General features: G+C 43.9%; 1 protein-coding gene and 1 long non-coding RNA gene across 2 annotated transcripts; one reads left to right on the forward strand and one right to left on the reverse strand.

Moving 5' to 3' along the window:
• Positions 1-262: 262 nt before the first annotated feature.
• On the reverse strand, positions 263-16,773 carry KLHL8 (kelch like family member 8). The gene is made up of 12 exons (XM_052683021.1): positions 16,687-16,773; positions 14,173-14,331; positions 11,343-11,724; positions 9,776-10,093; positions 8,334-8,882; positions 5,644-5,830; positions 4,854-4,997; positions 3,995-4,106; positions 2,353-2,521; positions 2,092-2,251; positions 1,489-1,690; positions 263-1,080 (listed from the first exon to the last, which is right to left on the reverse strand). The coding sequence occupies exons 4-12, from the start codon at positions 9,980-9,982 to the stop codon at positions 957-959; spliced, it is 1,854 nt and encodes a 617-aa protein (XP_052538981.1). The 5' UTR covers positions 9,983-10,093; positions 11,343-11,724; positions 14,173-14,331; positions 16,687-16,773; the 3' UTR covers positions 263-956.
• LOC128080639 (uncharacterized) lies at positions 998-2,136 on the forward strand. The gene is made up of 3 exons (XR_008206822.1): positions 998-1,108; positions 1,231-1,390; positions 2,040-2,136. It is a non-coding gene; the product is annotated as an uncharacterized LOC128080639 (long non-coding RNA).
• Positions 16,774-19,642: the final 2,869 nt, after the last annotated feature.

Genomic DNA, 19,642 nt, shown 5'->3' on the forward strand with positions numbered 1-19,642 from the left:
TGCTGATTGAAAGCTTCAACTGCACTACCTGTTTTGAGATTTTTTTTGGCTGAATAATCCTAAGGACCTAGGACCTCAACTGTTACCCCACGTTTGTTACTGGATCCTGAAGCTGGGCTTAGCAGCTAGACTTGCACTTAAAGCTCTCGACAGAACACTGCAAGTTCTTTTGTGTGTGTCCCTTTCCTGTGACAAAAGGGATTCAGAGACCATTGAAGCCTTCAGCTGTTACTGTGGTAGTGATTTCTCCACAAATGGAACCTTTTAGAGAGTCATTACTACAGATTTTATTAAGGATAAAAGAATGTCAGTATTCCAGTCACTATGCTCAGGCTTTGAGAGTCTTTTCAGCTTTCTAACAAGTGCGTGGGGCTGAAGGAGCCCTCGAGAGGCAGGTCCAGGATGAGTGCTGCCATCTCCTCCACAGCCAGCAGTCCCACAGCAGGTGGGCAGTTAACATCTGTATCCAGTTAGCCCAGGGAGAACCTGAAAAGTTCTGTTTCAAAGCTCTTTTATGATTAGGAAATGTTTTAAGATTGCATTCCTGATAATAAGTTAGTTATGTTAATAAATGGCACTCCAGTCCTTCAGGAAACACACAGCAGGGCTGTCAGGTGAGGCTCAGTGATGCTGCCCACTGCTCACTCCTCACCTGTCCACGCCTGGTTTGCAGTTCATTGAGTCCCTGCAACAGCTGCCTCAAATGGCTCTTTAATTACAGCTCTCAGCAGGTAAGTAAAACCTCCTGTAAGTCACACCACTGTCCCACGTTTTCACAGGTTCTTCTATACTGCTGTTGTCAGAAAGCCACCAAAAGCTTAAAAGTCACAGAAGGTAACATTTTCACAAGGAAACCATACTGTGTTTCTTAACCTACCACACAAACCACCATATTTAAAAGCTCTGCAGTGCTTCTGTATGATTGTTCCCATGGAATTTGGAGGAGGCAGCTGAGTTCACATGCAGTCAACTACATTGCTGGATCCTTGGCCCACATCACGGATCTGGCTGCTGAGGCAGGCGCACACAGCAACGCCTGCCCCAGCTCTGCAGTGCGACACAGAGCCAACGAGTTCCCACCTGGAGAACAGTGCAAAGGAGAAGACAAGTAAGTCTGTGTCCTTTCAGAGCAAGCTGAAGTATTTATTTCTGAAATTCTATTATAGAACCTAGCTATTAAGTGTATAAAAATACACTTTGTTCATTTATTCTCATTACTTCTCCACTAAGGTTAGTAGAAAATCAGATTGGAACCTCCACAGGAACACAGATTCTCACTGAATAAAGACAACAGGATGAGGGACGGCCGGGAGGAGGAAGAGGGAGGAGGATGTGCTTAATTATTTCAAGAAGAACCCAGTGACATGAGCAGCACTCCCACATCCCTTATGTGAGTATTACTCAGTTACTGTACACTGCTGCTGTTATGCTGAGTTCCATGTAGGCGGATATGATTGCTTTTTTAGGCCAAACAAAAAAGAGAATTACCTGTTAACTATGGGATCAAATGCTTCCACAGTATTCAGATACGCGTTGCCGTTGTGACCTCCAACTGCAAAAATTCTGCCCATCAGTGTTGCGATGCCAACTCCCCCCCTTGGGGTTGTGAGCTCTGCGACGTACTCCCATTTGTCACTGCGTGGGTCAAAGCGTTCCACGGAGCTCAGTGGAGAGTTGTCATCGAAGCCACCTGCAAAGAGTCACCATATATTGCTATCTGGCCATTCCCAGTGGTGGTGATTGCTCAGATGTGCATTACAGGGCTTTTCTTAGCATGCAGTGGGTTAGTACCCTGGGTCTACGTTTTTAACCAAATCTGAAAGCCACCTGAAAATTAATCCAACAGCTCTCTCCACTGTCGACATGCTTTCTTGCAGTGCTTTCAAAACAAGCCACTGCTGAAAACCAAAGCAGGAAACAAATCCTTGAATGACTTCAGTAACGCGTTCCCATTGGCGTGCGCAAGCTAAGCTTCTTATTTCCTGGCTACCACTCTTGCATTCAAGCATGTCCTCATTATGCTTTCTTCCCTTGCACAGGAGCACATCGTCCAGGACAGCTCTGTCCAACACAGGGCCCTGGCCTACTCACCGACAACATACAGGCAACCATGGAGCTCACTGACGCCGTTGCCGGCTCTTCGCTGGCCCATCTCTTTCACTTCCATCCACTTGTCCAAATGAGGATCGTATTTCTCCACGCTGGAAAGAGACGCTATGCCATCGTTGCCACCCACAGCGTAGACGTGGTTCTGAAAAAGTTGCATAGGAGGAAAGTTTGTTTAGAAAACTTACATAATATTTGAAAAGCAGCCCTGGATCCTGGCCCTGACCTGAGAGGAAACAAACTCACCATGAGGGCTACGGAGCCAACCCCCCCCCGGGGCGTGTTCATGGGGGCTATCGCACTCCACCGATCGGACTCGACGTCGTACCTTTCCACATCACTGAAGCACGTGTTGTCATCCAGACCTCCTATTGCGTAAATGGGGCCCCCGAGGGAAGCAAGAGCAATTCCTCTCCTAAGAGAACCACAGAATCAGTGCCTCAGTGCATATCCTTAAAGGGGATGGGAAAGACATCAGGTGCAACGTTAATTGACCGGTAAGACTTTCAAAGTAATGGGAAAAAAGTAATGAAGTAATGGGTTTGTAACACTGATCCATAAGTGTGACCGACTCTCTGCACACCCATGGCAGTGTTGCATCATTGTCCAAAAAGTCTTTCTAGTGTTCACAGCATCCCATTAGTGTTTTATCTTTACCTCAGTTTCAGCTGTATGTCCTGGTCATCCACAAACAGCACTACGGCAGCTAGAATATGTTTAGACTGCAAAAAGAGAAGCTCTGGTTTGAAAAAGAAAGGAGGGAAAAAAGCAGGAGGGCATGGAAAATATTGTTTCAACTGCATGTCAGCAAAGGTCCAAGCCTTCTTTTCAAGCATTTGGATATTTGAGGTTTTCTCAGTTATTGGATTGCTATTCCTTGGTACTGAATCTTCCATCTCTGATCTTATTTGATGTATCTGCTGGTTTTAGCTTTGTTGGTATAGCTGCTCCTATGGCTTGGGAATTAATTTTCCAGGGGTGATAAATACGCTCCAAAAGACAAACCTGTGCTTGAACTAGATCACTGAATTCTGATTTTTATTAAGTGTACCTTGAAATAAGTGGAGATTTTTTTGTGAGATCTATCCGTACTCAAAGTGCAGTCAGTACAGTGAAATGAAATGTATTCTCATTAGAGAAATTATTGAGAAAATCCTCGTGTAACTGCACAGAGTGTAAGGTAACGTGCAGTTTTCACTCCAGAAGGTGTTCTGTGACCACCTCCTTTTGCTGGAGAAGCAGGGTGTGGGCAAGGCTCTGCCCAGCTTCCTGAGTAAGAAATGTCATAGAAATCCACAACTGAACCTTGCCAGAAGGAAGACGTTCCCTGGCTGTGAAGCATTTTACTACACACATGCTGGTGGAACTATCATTGTTTAAAAGAGATAAAATACCACAAAACCACTTAACCAGTTTCTGAATCTTTATCTGTTATCAGAACGTAAGCACAGTTGCAATGGAAAAGCTTCTCTTCATTTCTGAAGCCAGCCATCCAACAAAAAACCCAAAAAAATGGCTGAGAGTGGCATTAGAAAGCAAAAAAGCATAACCCACGTTAGCAGCCAGGGCTTCTCCCTCAAGAGGGGGATTATGCAGTTCTGCACTGAAATACTTAGTATATTACACACAACTTTGTGTTTGTGCAAATCATAGAATCATAGAATCATCACAAATATGTGATATATGCAAGTGTATGATGCAGATTTTTGTTTGCTCTGCAGAAGATAAGCATTGTATTTAAGTCACAACATAGAAAAAAAATCCTACAAATAGCAAAGTCTGGAAACTTGTATAAAGGCAGAACAAACAGGTTTTCAGCAGTAGCAAGAATGATGTATCACGGAGTAGGACTTAAACTTTATACCATGCTGGATCATGACACACATACCTCTTTGTGTTCATTGATGCTTTAATCATCCATTTGTTTGTGAGAGGATCAAACACTTCCATGCTTCCTAAATGTTCATTCCCATCATGTCCACCCACTGCATAAACTCTACCTGAAAGGGCATACGCATATTTGGATACGGAGGTTGCTTGGTAACATTTCAGTTTTCATTTAACATGTGGGGCAACAAGCCCAAATGCAGGGGTCATGTTTTTAAAGGTTTTCACTACCAGGATTTTATTACGGAAGGACTTTGTACTTCTACATGCTCTAAGCAATCAGAGATCTGTTTTATCACAGATTTTTCACAAATCTTGAGATATGCAAATAGAGAATCTTCCCATAACTCAAGTAGTGCAGGCCGGGTCAATTTCAGATGTTTACCTCAGGCCCTCCACAGTTTTTATTTTTGGAAAGATTTCCACTCTTCTGCAGCAACGCAGGGGCTACCGTGGACAGAGGGGAGTTGCATCATGGATACTAAGCTGCCATGGCCTGGCAGAAGTTGTGGACCCAAAAATAAAGGGTGGTCTGTCCTCACAGTCTTACTGGCTGGTCTGTATGGATTTAAATGCAAAGGAAGCTCATATGAGTACTAGCAAGTTCTCTCTCAGGGTAACTAGCAAGCTGCCTTGCTGTGCAACTCCATTTCTTTAGGAATGATCTGAAAAAGGTTACATCGCTTAAGGCATCAGGCTGTGTGCAGTTGGCAGTAATGGGTTTCCAGTAAGCATGCTCTCAGATATTGTTTTAGAATTATTTCCTCTTCATGGGGAATAAGCTTTATGACGACGAAGAATATTCAACTGATAAGCCAAGCAACTCTTTTGAACAAGGCTGCCCAAGTAGGGTTACTGACCTCCCACAGAGATTACACCCACGTGTCTTCTCCTGCTGTTCATTTCAGGGCCGAAGAACCAGCTGTTCTTATTTATAGAGTAACACTCAATGCTGCGAAATGGGTCACCTGATCCTCCTCTGCCACCGACACAGAACAGCACACCTGGAGGAGACAAAGGAGGTTTCCAGAGAGCTGGCAGAGAAAATAGAGATAAAATTCTACAGCAGAATAGATGGTAAACTACATACTTCAAGAGAAGCCATATTTCACTTCAAGGGACGCAGTAATTGCCCTGTATATGGGATGATGGACTTTGGCATTTGTTTGGCATGCTTTTAGGGCAATTAACTGTCTACTCTCTTGTAAAAGCAAAGTGTATTTTAAACAGGCTTTTTTATGATTTGCTTAGGGAGAGAAACTGACTGCTACATCTTAAGTGAACATAAAAATTAGAATTTGCAGTCTAACATGCATCACTTGCTTTTGGTGTTGGCTAAGCACAATTTAACAGCTAGCTCAACCTTCTGGCACCAAGAGGTGTATGTCCACTGGTTTCTGTACAGCTTTCTGCTTACTGCCTGCACATAATGCTTTTAACAGCTCTAGCCAATCAGATTAAATGCTGCTCTAAACAAAGAAACTGCCAAAATTCTGTACAGAAAGTGCAGCCCATAACCTAATCACCAGAGGGACATAATGGCTTTCCCAGTTAAGCATTAACTTCCACCAAGCTGTCTAGTCCTATGCAGATACGCTGCCTTTTCTCCACACCACTCCATACTGGATAATCAGACACACATTTAATTACCAGCAGTCTGCTTCCTTGGTGTTGTGCGAATGGAGTATTCAAAGTCTGGCACTGCCCTGCTGCTCAGGTGAAGGTGGTAGTTTCTTGCTTCATCCAGCAAATCCCTACATTTTAGATTCTGCTTGACAATCTCTTCCTTTGCCACAACACCCATAAGGAAACAAATGGGCAAGAGAGGCAGTCGTACCTGACAGAAATGAACACAGTTGGAGTAACTGGCTAAACTGAACTGGCCATTTACAGTGACGTACACATAAAGGACTGCAACTTGCAAGCCAACTGTCAGCCCCACACTCTTCAGGAAGAAGAGCAGCTTTTGTTTTCTTTTTCAGACTAACCCTAATACAAAGGGTTATTTTTGGTGACAATTATTTGCCACGACCATTTGTGATTGTAGGCAAGTGCCTTTGCAGTGGAGGAAGGAGAAGGGCAGCTGCCCGTACCAGGGGGGCGTGAGCACTTCCTTCCCGAGCCAGAAACAGTCCAGTCTGCAGTTCTACTGGGATAGCACATTGCAGATTAGTGTGGCAATGGCAAGCCAGAATGGAAACCCTGTAAGGTGAACTAAGTGTCTGTTAAGGAGGTATTTCTGGTGCAGGAACATCATTCTCTAAGGAGGGCTTGCCAGACCTTGTGATAAAATGAAACAACCAGTTATAGCTAATTGCCAAAGTCTGGAGGGAGCAGAGGACAGACTGGGTGGCAGAGAGAACTACAAGGCAGTAAGTACAGTCTTTTCAAACATAAACATATAAAATCTTGGCACGGGGTTCACATTGGAATATAACAACAGGAGAAGGTTCAAGCTGTTGAAAAGATTAATGTGAAAATAGTGGGATGACACAGGACATAAAGGAGAGAGAACTGTAAGGATGTAACTGTACTGGCAGATGTCGATACACCGAGGTTGTTACTGCATAGACAGACTTCAGTTTTCCTAAGGGCCATTATTACCAAGGTGTTTCCTCAAATTCTTCTATCCTTCCTTAGAAGAGATGGTGGTCAGGCACGATGGCAAGGCTGCCTGGGTGAGACCACTACCAGCAGCCACTGCCTGGAGCAGTCCCAAGGACAGAGCAGATCTGAAGTGAGATCAGCCTCAAAAAAACACTTTGAAACATCCCTCCCACAGGAATTTATTTCTGCAAACCTTTCGTTTGTCCTTTTGGGAGAAGCAATGAGGAATATAAAGGACAATTGAAGTGGGGTGTCAAAAGGAAGGCCAGCAAGTGGGACAGGTCTGGAAGGTGGCAAACTGAAGTAAAGCAGTGTCTTGCTTTCAATGAGCTCCCAGGTAACTCAGCAAGGTGAAGGACAAACCCAGCATCTCAGGAGCTTCTCAGAGAAGCAGAACAGTGCTGTTACACAAGTGTCCTTGCCTCTCCCTTGCAATTCTTCCTAAACCACTTGGGTTCAACCCTGTTTCTTCATTTTGTTTGGCACTGTTTTATTTGAGGCTGACTCAAAGCACTGCCATTGCCTTGCTAATAGACTCCGGAGGTTAAGGATGGATGAAGAACTCCAGGCTGATGAAAATTCAGAACCTTATAACAGGAAAGCCCTTAAGAGTGACATCCACTGTTAGGAAGCCTAGTCCTGCTTTCTGCTAGGAATAACATTGTATTCAACTCTAGGCTCTACATGTCTTGCTAAACAGCCCTTATTTACAGTAAGGGTTTTACTTTTTCAGTGCTTTGCTCCAGATTTTTTGCACCAAAAACTGAACTGTTTAAACTGAAACTGTTTAAACAGTTGTGGTCTTTTACAGGAAAAATTAAAAATGCTGTGTCAAGACAAGAACAGCACCATGTTAGCAGACCTCCTGTTACTCCCACGATGCAAATACAATGAATGCAGCATGTTCCCAGTGGAGTTCAGGGACAGCTGTGAGACCCCCAGCTGCTCCCATTTACTATGATGCATGTGGCAGTCTGCAGCACACAATGTGTTCCTCTTCCTCCTCAGGGCAGGTTCCTATCTCAAATGCTTGATTTTAAGCTTCCATAATCAGCATGTGCAGAGCTTAATTGTAACAGTCCACGTTTTGACAGGAAGGACTCTGGGTGTTCATCCAAGTGACCCTGTGATGCATTACAGGTTCCTCTCAGCAGTGAATGCTTAACAAACCTAGGGGATTAAACTGCAGACTCCTTTTGGAGCCTACAGGTAATCAGCAGTACTACCCTAGCTTTAAAGGGTCTGCAAAATCTTGGCCTTTTGTTATTTATGTATACAAACATTCTTGAAGTAGCATCACTTGGGGACTTATCCCTAGCCATCTAACCCTTCAATGCCCCTTCAATGGCTTTGTTCTCCTTTCTAAGTACAAACGCTTACCAGCAAGGGAAATTACATATGGGCTGTAGTAACACTGAGCCACATGCAGCAACGGCTCTGTGTTCTCTACCTCCCCGCGTGTAAAACTAAGGATATTGTGCTGTGGCACAGATGTGGCTTTTTGTTGATTTCCCCTTCCTCCCTCTGCTGATGACCTTACAGCAAGTAATCTTTCTCTTGACAGAAACCGAGTAACATAACTTGGTGCTGATATTCCCAAGGCCCAACCTGCTTGCACTGTCAATAACCGTGAATACAAGACGAAGCACCAACTGCTATAAACATTTTTCTTCTTAAAATCCTCCTCAGTAAAAGCAGCTTACACAGAACCAAATCAGTGATGCCCGCCCTACCTGTGCGAGAATTTCATCCAGCCACGTGGCATGATGCTGCGGATTGGCTAGCAGCCACTTGATAGCAGCACTGTAAACCTGCTTTTCGTTTTCAATGTTCAGGTCGCTGGAGGACAACAGTTTATGGAGGTGCTGAGGTGAGACGCTCACAAAGTCTTCACATTCCACCACCTCAGTGAAATGTTCACAAGCGTACTGGTCGGCCATGTCCATCAGGTCAATGCGGTTGTGGCTCTCTGCAAATGACCTGACCGCCAGGCAGTTGGAGGGGTGGAAGTGCAGCTTCATGTATTCACAGCACGCCTTTGCTACCAGTTCCACCTGAAGAATGCAAGCAGCATACAGGAGTGGCTGGACATTATCCACTGTCAGCGTCAGCCGGGAGGAGTAGACAAACTTCACGAGGTCTTCTATCGCATCGCCATCAAAGTCCCTGATCTCAATCAACGTCTGCTTGGCTTCAGCCATTTCGGAAAGAAACATGGCTCTGAAGTAAGGTATAACACACGCCAGCACCAGTTTGTGGCAGGAGATGAGCTTTGTACCAACCTGAGAAAAAAAGAGAACACAACTATTTAACTGAAACATTAGTTTCAGTAATTTTCTTCCAGCTATAAGAGACAGCTAAGCTGGAAAGGTAGACTTCTGGGCCCAATATACATTGAGCTTCTGTATTTTGCTGAAACAAATGAACTGTCTCCCTCACACTGCTGACGTTAGACCAGGGCATCCCAAGCAGATTTCATGTGTAACCTGACCACCAGAGTAGGACAAGGCTGTAGCAGAAAGAAGCAGTACTAAGAAACTAAGAAATACTTAATGTTTGTAGGTGCTGGCAGCCACAGCTGCAAATGGTAGTTACAAATTTCCTGTGATCATGACGTAAGTAATAAAAAGCTGAGCTGAAAAGAATGCATTTAAAATAACACTGTGCAAGAATAACAAAACTGGTTTCCTCCTTTTTGTTTCCTCTTTGATCAGTTGTAGAACAATGTGATTGAGGGTTTTTTATTTCCCAGGAGAACACTGAAAGTTAGATTTGTTACAGAAATCCTGTTTGCCCACAAAAGATCTAGCACAGAAACACAGAATGCAAAACTACGGATAAAATTTGGGATCAAAGTGTGTGAACAGAGAGGCTGCAAGGAGCTGGAAGCACACAGAAATCACATAGTAGTAAATAAATCAACCATGAGAACTTCCTTGCAGGACAAACTGGGTGAGGTGAGTCATGTACTTGCTCTCTTGGATTGTCAGTATCTTAATTGTCTACATTTTAGTTGTGACCTTCGTAAATGACGAGAAATCTAAGAGCTTATCTACAAATGCCTCAAGGATTCTGTTGCTTCCATACCCCTGCGCAAACTCACTGCCATCTCCAACGCATTTATAACTTAGTCTTCAGATTGTTAAACACAATGAATGCGGGTGGTCTTTGTCACCTTCAGTGTAACATCGCAGAGCTCTCCAGCCTCAAAGAAGTGAAGAAGAGAGCTGTGGAAATCTTTCCAAGCCTCGTTTGCTTCGAATACAAAGATATCATCTTCACCATCACCGCTGGAAGATCGAGTTTGCTGCTGCTGTGGCCGCCTTTTTCCCTTCACTGGATGTTGTTTTGCCTGCTCTGGGACCATGGATTCTGAAGCCATTGGTTGTTTCGTCTTTTGCAGCGTGAACCGTCAAAATATTCCCACCAAGACAAAGTCCAGCCCATGAGGAGTCAGTCCTAAAATGTAGCTAAGTTCTTTTCATCTTCCTGTCTAAAAGCACACACACACACAAAAAAAGACAGAGGAGATATCAAGTACTGTCAGTATCCACCATCAGATTACATTCTAAAATGACTACCTCTGATCTTATTCAGGGGAACAGGAAGAGGGAGAGGGGAAAAGAGACCCACAGCAAATCATATGCAGGTACCTTTGGGAAAAGCCTTTATGAACTTGCTCCCCACAGTTGTTGAAAAAAGATATGAAGGAGGAAAGGCAGTGACGTGTCCTCTGCCATTCCTCACCGAACATCTGTGGATGGCAGATGAGCAGAATGCCCACGGATCACAGGCAGATGGGCTTCTCTCCTCATCTCATCATGGCTGCCAGAGACAGAGTGCTGATTTGACCCTTGCCATACCCTGACAGGTATGTTTGCACATAACTTATTACTCAGTTTTCCTCAATCTCAACAGCTAGAGCAATCCCAAAGTATTATCTGTATTTATGCATATGTAAGCAGTATATAAAAATAAAACCACTATAACATTGTTTCAGCAAGAATGAAAGAGTAAAGGAATTTATGTTTAAGAAAAAATCCTGGAATGAAAATGATTTCATTTTACTCAATGTTAGCCCAAAGATGGATGTTTAAAGCATGAAAATGAGCATCCAGCAAAAGTCTGTCACTGCTAGCTTTTATTTTAGCCCAGCCTATCATAGCTGAAGATTATTTTGCTGTTTAAGATTCATGCAGTTCTGACAAAGGAGCTGTGGTTGTTCTGCTATCACAGCTTTCCCAGGATTGAAAGACACATCTGGGATACCACAGAAAATGGAGAGAAGGTTTACTTTGGCTTCTGTCACACAAATACTCTTTCTAATACTGTGACCTTCAGCCTGGCTAAGTTTGAAGTCCACCTTTTAAATAAAAAGATAAAACTCAAGCAGTAGGGAAGAGCACATAGTTTTGCAGCTTGATAACATATGTGAAGTTTCAGCTCTGTGTGTCTAACACCCATGACAATTTGCATCCCATTAAGTCAATAAGATTTAGGCTGTGCACCCACTTCCACATGCTTTGTGGAAGATGGTAAAGCCCACAAAAAAAATATGAAATACTACTTGAAAGCATGAAGTTACTGATTCAAGTTACAAGCTACTGGAGTTCTGTTATATTCTGGCAAAGGAGACCAACAGATTTGAATTGTTAAAAGACAAACACAAAGAGAATATTGAGTAGTGTGTTCCTCTATTATATTGGGATACCTTTTGTTTTGGTATTTGCTGGTTAACTTACTGTGCATTCTAGTAAGAAATGATCCTTGCTCTAATTCAGTGATTTCTGCTTCTGGGCTCTGGCACCGGAGGAAGTTGACTTACTGAAGAAACAAAACAAAGCTTTAAAATAAAGGTGTAAGTCATGTGGGTGGGCGCAGAACTACTGTTCTTCTGGAATATTTTTGAGGTATCCGTGCCACTGAATACATTTACAACTCTTCATGCATCAGAAGGAGCAGGAAGTGACTCCAGGTGATCGTATGGCCTCAGTCTCAGCGTTACTGACAGCTCCACATCCTGTGCAGTCACAATGCTGTTGGCTGCAGTCAGCCAGGCAGGTTACAGTGAGATGAAACGTGCTTAGAATATTTACTAATGCTGCAGTAAACAAGGCATCCTTCCTGTAAAAGATATCCAAGAAAAAGACCGAAGTTGGAATACTGTACAAGAGTTTTCAAGAACGTCACGTGTTATTCAGACAAACAATGGTACTTTTATAGCCGAGCAGAAGTGCTGCTTTCAAACAGAACTGCCACTGATGACTAAACAATGCTTTGCAGCTCATAAGTCATAAGGTTATTTCAGTTGGTATTATGTGCTAAATTTATCTGCATGTTTTAACTGATTGTGCATATGGCTTTTCCACACGCATGTGGCTCTTTGTAGAAGTGGCTGCTGATTGTAAACCATGGTTTTTGTCCTTATAGGATGCCCATATAAAATGAAGCTGCTGGAGATGGTCTGAGCAATCATCTGGATGAAAAGAGCACAGATGTGGACTGATACATTTAGTACTGGTTCTGCAGGAGCAGAAACTGGAGGCCTTGGTCCCCTCACACAGAGCAAATCACAGTTACAGGAACCACACGTACCAGGAAACTCTCAGTATAAATCATGGCAGTATCAAGTAAGTGTGCGGGCACACAGAATGGCTTGGGTTGGAAGGGACCTCAAGGGTCATCGAACTCCAGCTCCCCTGCCAGAGGCAGGGCCACCAACCTCCACATTTAATACTAGACCACATGACAGTAGGTTACTCCTCACGTAAAAAGAAGTTTCTTCAAGGCACTAAAGTTAACAGGCTTAAAATACCTGAATTTATAATTCAGACACTGATCAGTCTGACACACTGTGGCTTCACTGTGATGAGACTTCGTGACAGATATTAATATCCTGGGTAAGAGTTTTGTTCTTCCCCCACGTCACCAATTCAGGAACATCTTGTTTCTGTGACATTTCTTGCTTCCCAAATCACTCAGATACTCTGTCCATTAATCCTCGACTTGTCTTAATTACAGTATCTCACATTTTGAGTCTTCAAACAAACCATCATCATCTGTGGAAAACAGCAGCTGAGATTATGAGACAGCTGCACCTTTGTAGGAAATGGAGGTCACTGTAGATATCCAGCTGCCTGCTGATAATTGAAAGCTACCAACTTGCATGAGACTTTAGAAATATCACTGCCAATGTTCCTATCATTTATTAAAGAAATCAAGCAGTGTTTACGACCAGACATTTAACGTATGTCAACAACCAATGCCATAAAGAGCCTGTCATATAAAAATGGTGCACTTATATAGAGTTAAGCACGGAAATAATACTATGAGATGTAATACACAACATTAAGGTCATGTATTTGCAGTCTATCAGGAACCTGGCACAAGGAGAGATATTTAGTTTGCTGAAACTAATCAGGCTGAGCTGATTTAAACACCCAGCAATCAGCCTTTACTGTCCTTATACTTTAAACAGAACAGAAATGAGTTTTAGTAGTCCTTTAATCAGAACAGCAAACGGAAATCTTTGCAAGGTCTTGCAGAAGTCAGTGAAGGTCAGTGTACTTCAACACCAAGCCTACTCTTCCTCCTAGTCTGAACTGGAATGAGAAATTATTTTGTCATTGCACGGACTTAAAGGAATAGCATAAGAAAGTGGTATTTTTCAACTCCTGAGCAATGCAGAAGTACACTAGTTTAAGCATCACTTGCTAGGAGGCTTAATAAGCATTTAGGTTTGTGTGCACAACGTTCTCTCAATTATGCACTCAGAATCCACTGACTGACACAGAAAAGCCATTCAGATGTCCCTCAAATAAACAAGAATGCAATAATTGCAGCCAGCTGCTTGAGGTGAGGTTAGCACTGGCTGAACACTGCACCCAAATGGAGGCTTTCTTCTCTGAAGCGTTGTCACAGCCAGTCATAACCCTCCTTTCATCTCAGCAGTGAAGAGCTCTGGCCTGTATACAGCCTGACTACACACTTCCACAGCATAAATGATTGGCTCTAAGGAATGTGAAGGAAGTACCTCATTCATAACATCATCGGTTGTTACTTTGTAGGCAGCCACTTTGCACTTTTCATAGAAGAGTAAACTCACCGATGCAAAAAGGCCTTACTCCCTGTTTACAGCTCACCATTGTTTGCTGGCATCAGCTCAGCAATTTTACTTCTCGAGCTGTAAACATTTAGAACATTTGTCATGTCTGTGTTGGCAGCGTGCAGCTGGCCAGAGCTGATATTCAAGGATCCCATCTGAGCCCTTCTTTACTACTGCACATATTCAAACAAGCAGAGATGGTAGCTCAGAGCTCCCTTACATTAGAGCTGCTTTGTTCAGCTAAGAGGAACATCCCAAAGTGAACTGCTTTAGGTTCAGTCATCTTGGCCAAATCATCTGAAATTGAAGTGAACATAAAACAGAGCAGTTGCCTTCAGTGTAAGTAAAGTGCCTCAAATAACTTCGCAGCTAAAGGGGATGGGAGCATCAGCCACGAGCAGGACAGGAATGTCACTCGTGAAACGAAGGAAGGAAACAAGGAAAGGATCCTCCCCTGTGACACTGACCTGGGAGAGGATTGTCCTCCTGCCTCCGCTGCCACAAGCAGAAAGATGCACCCATGATACAAGAAACAAAAGGGCTCTGTAACAACCGCAGTGAGGAAGTGCTCAAATGAGGGGTTCTGTGACACAGGTAGATCCAGCGCTTGTTTATCCGTCCCAGTACTGAAGTCAGAAAAATAAGAAGCAGCCCAATGTCCAGGAGAATTAAAGATACGGGTAAGGCTTTACCCACACTCCCGTATGTAATTTTGGTTACTCACATACAAGGCAGACAAAATTCATGTTTTTACCTGTGCAGGGACAGACAGGCATCTAATCAGGGAACTGAAAGGGCCCGTTAATTACAGCAGACTAGAGATTTGCCTTCTGTAAAGGCAAAATATGTAGCTCTAAGAGCAGGGAGTTTTGGAAAACAACTACAAACAGAATGCGTGCACATAAACATATATCATTTTGCACATGCAAATGTGTAGAACTAATTGGTTAAAATGGAGCCTGATGAGTCTCTGCAGGTAATTGTATGGTGCTGCTGCCTCCCACAAGGTTACATGAAAACATGGGAAAGTTCAAGTTACATGCTGCACTGCAAGCCTATGCTTAGTTTAATTCTCATTAAGTAGACCTGAAAATTAAAGTAACAACAAAATTCAGATACCACATGCATAACTGGTATAGCTTGTTTGAAACCACTGGGCTTTCTGGTTTAAAAAACTTTAAAAAAGTTATCTTAGCACTATTGGGGGATTCCTAGGTGCTTAAACAGTTTCCAAGGTTCTCGGTAGCAAACGCTGGCAGGCATAACAACTGGTTTGCATTACTTGTCACACAGGTATTTTGGAAAACTGAAATGGGTGGATAAAAAGCTCTCTTAATGTAAAACCAAGAAGAAGCTTTTAGCTGCTTCTATAATCAAAATCACAGCAGTGCCATAGGCACTGACAGCGAATGAAGGCTGCTATTTCAGGGAAAAAAAATGTGACAGAAAAAGGACACGTAACAATGTTTTGCAAAGCAGAGATAAAATCTTATTTTGGAAATAACTGCAGAAAGAGCGGTGATGCAGTGGCACAGGCTGCCCGTGGAGAAGGTGCAGTCAATGTCCTTGGAGGTGTTCAAGAAGAGGGAAGATGTGGCACTGAGAAACATGGTTAGTGGGCATGGTGGGATGCATTCGGGGTTGGACATAGTGATCTTTAGAGGACTTTTCTAGCAGTTATGATTCTATGAACCAAACTCATCAGGATCCCCAGCATAGTGAGGAAGGACTCCGCTTTACAGATAAAAATAGTACTTAAGAGTCACTTTGTTTATTCAAGGTAACCCTGGGAATGCCCAAAAAGTAGAACAAAAAAATAAAAAACACTGCAAATCCATGCAGCTCTCAAGAGCAGGGCAAAATGTTGACATACACACTAAAAGCGAAAGAAATGGTTGCTGGTACTTCATGTCTGTAAGAAAAGAGCAGACTCATACCGAGGATTTCAATTCAAAAACAGCAGTCTGATGGTCCCTACAGCAGCATTTACTCCAGCCCTTCCTAGGAAGCATTAAACTGTGAGCAAAACAATTTCCAAGAAGCTGTTTCCTAATAGCCTATTATCCTGGAGCTGTAAGCCTAGGAGTGGTATTTGAGCTGTAAACTCTTTCAGCACCTGTGCACAAACAAGGGGTGCAATCTCAGCACAGCAAATTTATAGATAAGAGTTCAAACATGGATTACAGAGTAACAACCTCACACTAATCCAATGTTTCATCTCCAGAAGGCTACTGAACCTTGCACAGCTTCACCTCCGTCACAAGCAGAGCACACCCACCTGTTAAGATTTAAGCCTGCATGCATTCAGTGTGGGATTTCAGCTGCTGTGGTACTTTTCTGTGTAAAAATATGCACTGCTTGTGCTCCCAGCAGCCTTTATGACAGACACAGAACACTCTATAACTCTGCATTCTTTCACCTTTACGGTCTCATCGTACAGGAGAATTATAGAAAAGGATACATAGGAACTAGGAGATGAACCGCCTGCACATCCTTTAACGAGACCTCTGTAATTGCGATTTCCCAGCAACCAATAAGGAAGCGGCCCGGGGGGGTGGCAAGATGGAACCCATCAGTACACAGAAGACACCTGGGCAGGGCAGGTTATAATGGGCAGAAGGCACACTTCCCTTTTGCACGAGCAGAAAGGAAGCGCCCGGAGCCCCTCCCTGACGACTACAGGTAATTTTTTCCACCATTTAAGAAACACAAGAGTTGCTGTGACCCTCCGCCGCCCCTCTCGCAGCCCGGGGCTCCCTTCAGGGCGCAAAGCCCGCTCGGGGCTGGGCCCAGCAGCCGCGCAGTGCTCCCCGCTGAGGGCCGCGGCCTCCCGGCGCTCTACCTCCCTCTCCCTCGAAACGGGCTGGGGCTGCTGCAGCCACCCGAGGAACTGTTCATAGGGCAGAGTGAGGGGCGAGAGAGACCGGGGTGATGGCGAGGAGGGAAGGAGGGGTGAGTGAGGGCCCGGCGCCGCCACTCACCTGCACTCCGCCGAGGGCCGCCGGGAGGAGGGGGCGCGCAGCGCGCATGCGCGGTGGGGAGGCGGGAAGAAGTGCTGCAGGGCGATGGTTTGGGGCTGCGGGGCCTGGGAGCAATTCGGTTCAGCACGAGTTGCTTCTGGCAAGTGTCGAGCCTCGGGGGATGGTTCCTCGAGGTGATGCACCCGCTGCAATAGGGGAGTGAAAGGATGACTACACTTACTACATTTGCAGAAAGGGGTGAGTGGCTCTAGGTGACTGAAAAAGGCATTTCTGAGGAAATAAGCGCTTTGAATCCTTTCATTTCTTCACCCTGTTTTACTCTGTGTGCGCTAAATCACCACAGAGCCCTTCTCCACAAGAGTTCATCGATGTCTCGGTGGGTTTGTTGTTGGGACTGGGGCTCCTGGCATGGCTGTGTGAGGAGGTGAAACTGCTAAACTAGCTAATGCTAAGCAAAATACACTTGGTTGGTAGTTAAGCATACTTAACAATACTTGCCTTCACAAAACTAGTTAATGCTAAGCAAAACACAGGATCAAATGATAAGCAAAGCATCCTTTATTTACCTAAGAAGCCCAGAAAATCATTGTTGTCTAAGTAACGGCACAAAAATAGCCAGATGAGAGTAAACATGGAGTGCTGCAATATCAGTATGGCAAATAACATCTACAGTGTCATGTACATGATGTGCTTTTCAGCATACCATCTCTTGCAGTGCAGGTGCTGGTGATGGAAGTCTCCAGACTGCTGAACTCTGCTCCAGAGCAGCAGCATCTCATCGATACCATTTCATCATCATGTGGTCACTGAAAGATTATGTAAGTTCTGTCCCACTGCTTTTCGCCATTGCAGTTTACCTGTGACAAGCTATAAGCAGGCACCAGTGAGCACGAGTGCCTGGAGCTGTGTGAAAACTGCAGCTGTGGCTGTGTACATAGGATTTGTTGTGAGCAATGAATGTATTTCCCTGCTGTACATCTGTTGTCTCAAGAACTATTTTGATTGTGGGCATTAAAAAACTGAGAATGCAGAGGAGAAATAGTTTGTATGAGAGCGTGTTTATTCATGGTAACAGAACCATAGGTTGATGTAAACTTATTCCTGCTCTAAATAAGGTTTTGCAGTTAGGCTGGGTTGTTCTCAGTGCCGAACTCTCATGGTACCCTAAGTAGAAAAAGCAGCAGGTCTGCTTAGAAAAGAGCAAAATGCGTGGCTATGCGTGCGGATTGAAAGCATCTGCAAGATTTAATGTACCAGAAGCTTGTTTCAGAAAGGAATTTTATTGACAGTATTGCAGTCTTTGTGAATGGCCAGTGATCTTGGACATTTAAAGGTGGTGATATAACAGACAAAATTAACTGCTGGGTTCTGGAGGTTCTGTGCATGTACAATTCAGTTTTATGAGCCACTGCCTGAACTTTGATACAACTGCATGCATATTGGTATTGCCAACAAGTATTAAAAGTAATGCCCCAGTCATCAGGTTGAGGCCATAGTGCATCCAGCTGCTCTAGATGAGTTACTTACATTGTCTGCAGGGAAAATGTTTGACTCTACTGGAGATGCTCAGAGCTACATAATTTCTGTTCTTAATTAGCACATCAGCAGTGCAGCCAGACCTTAATTTCACAGCTCAGCAGTGCTGGCATTCTCCTGGCACGGGATTCAGGTCAGAGCTGTGGCTGAGGCAGGGAAGTGCCAGCTTCAGAGCTCAGAAGGAGGCAGAGCATGAGACCAGAGCCTCTCATCCAACTCACAAGTGCCTTAAGACAGTGTGTGAGACACCAGTATTCAACTGTGGGACTTTAATTGAAGTTGCTACATGAGGTTTGATGACACAAGCTTCTGTTAAGTATCTGTAAAACCAGATTTTGGAATAAGCTTGTCTCTTGTGGCCAGGAAGAGAATCGAGGAGTCTATGTGGCCTGACAATTTGATTCTCTGTCACTGGTGTTCATGGGATGAAGGTTTAAATCCTCTCTTATGTTCCTTTACACCAAGCAGAAATGAAAACATGCAGCTTAAATAAAAGCATGAGCAGCATAAAACCACTTATTCAAGAGAGATGAAAGACAAAAAACTCCTTCTCAGATTTTGGGATTGTCTCAAGAAAGGGAGAACAGATACGAAAATAATTCATGTGTATTGAGTTGGTCTCTGTTTCCATCATGACTCAAAACACACTCCTCAAATGTTTTACAGCACGGAATGTTTGCCTTTTAAATGCAATCCATTTAGAAGGCTTACACGCTAACTTTTGATTGCTTTAACTTATTTTCCGTGAGTGGAATACTGAAAACCCATTTCTCAGCCACAGGATTCATAAACTAGAATCCAATTGTCTCAGTGTAAGGAATGGTTCTTTGACACACCTTGAATGCCCCGTTCCATGCGGGTTGTATAAGCCACAAAAGAAACTTTCCTCCCAGTTAGCCTGTCTACAGCACAAACTTAGGATCTAAGAGCAGGTGGAGCCACATTAAAACTTCACCTTCTGAAGAATCCAAGTTTGCAGTATAAGTGCTCAGGACATCAATATGAATTACACTGGAAGCCACTTAGTTCTAGCTCTGCTTAACCTGGTGGGTTTTCAGGCTTCCCTCAAATGACCACTTGCCAGCCAACACGTGCCACAGTCAGGAGTTGCAGAAATAGGCAAAAAGCTGATCTGTGCTCTACAGAGGTCTTTGACTGGCATTTCATCACATGGTACCATAGGAGAAAGTGTTCATACAGAAGTTTGGAGGATTAACCTCCTGATCGCTGCAGGTCTGACTAGAGCTGGCTTGAAGGCAAAACCTGGGATCATATGGGGCTGTATCTCACACGCTTACAATGTTAGGTTTTCCTCCTCCTGCACAGCATCCCTGTTCTGCTGCTCACCAGTATGTAGAAAAGCAGAGCATGAAGGGGAAGCCCAGAATCATCAGGGCTGGCAGTGCTGCAGCATCCTGTG

The sequence above is a fragment of the Tympanuchus pallidicinctus genome, unplaced genomic scaffold (genome assembly GCF_026119805.1).
Source record: "Tympanuchus pallidicinctus isolate F22 unplaced genomic scaffold, pur_lepc_1.0 scaffold2, whole genome shotgun sequence".
Classification (NCBI taxonomy): Eukaryota; Metazoa; Chordata; class Aves; order Galliformes; family Phasianidae; genus Tympanuchus; species Tympanuchus pallidicinctus.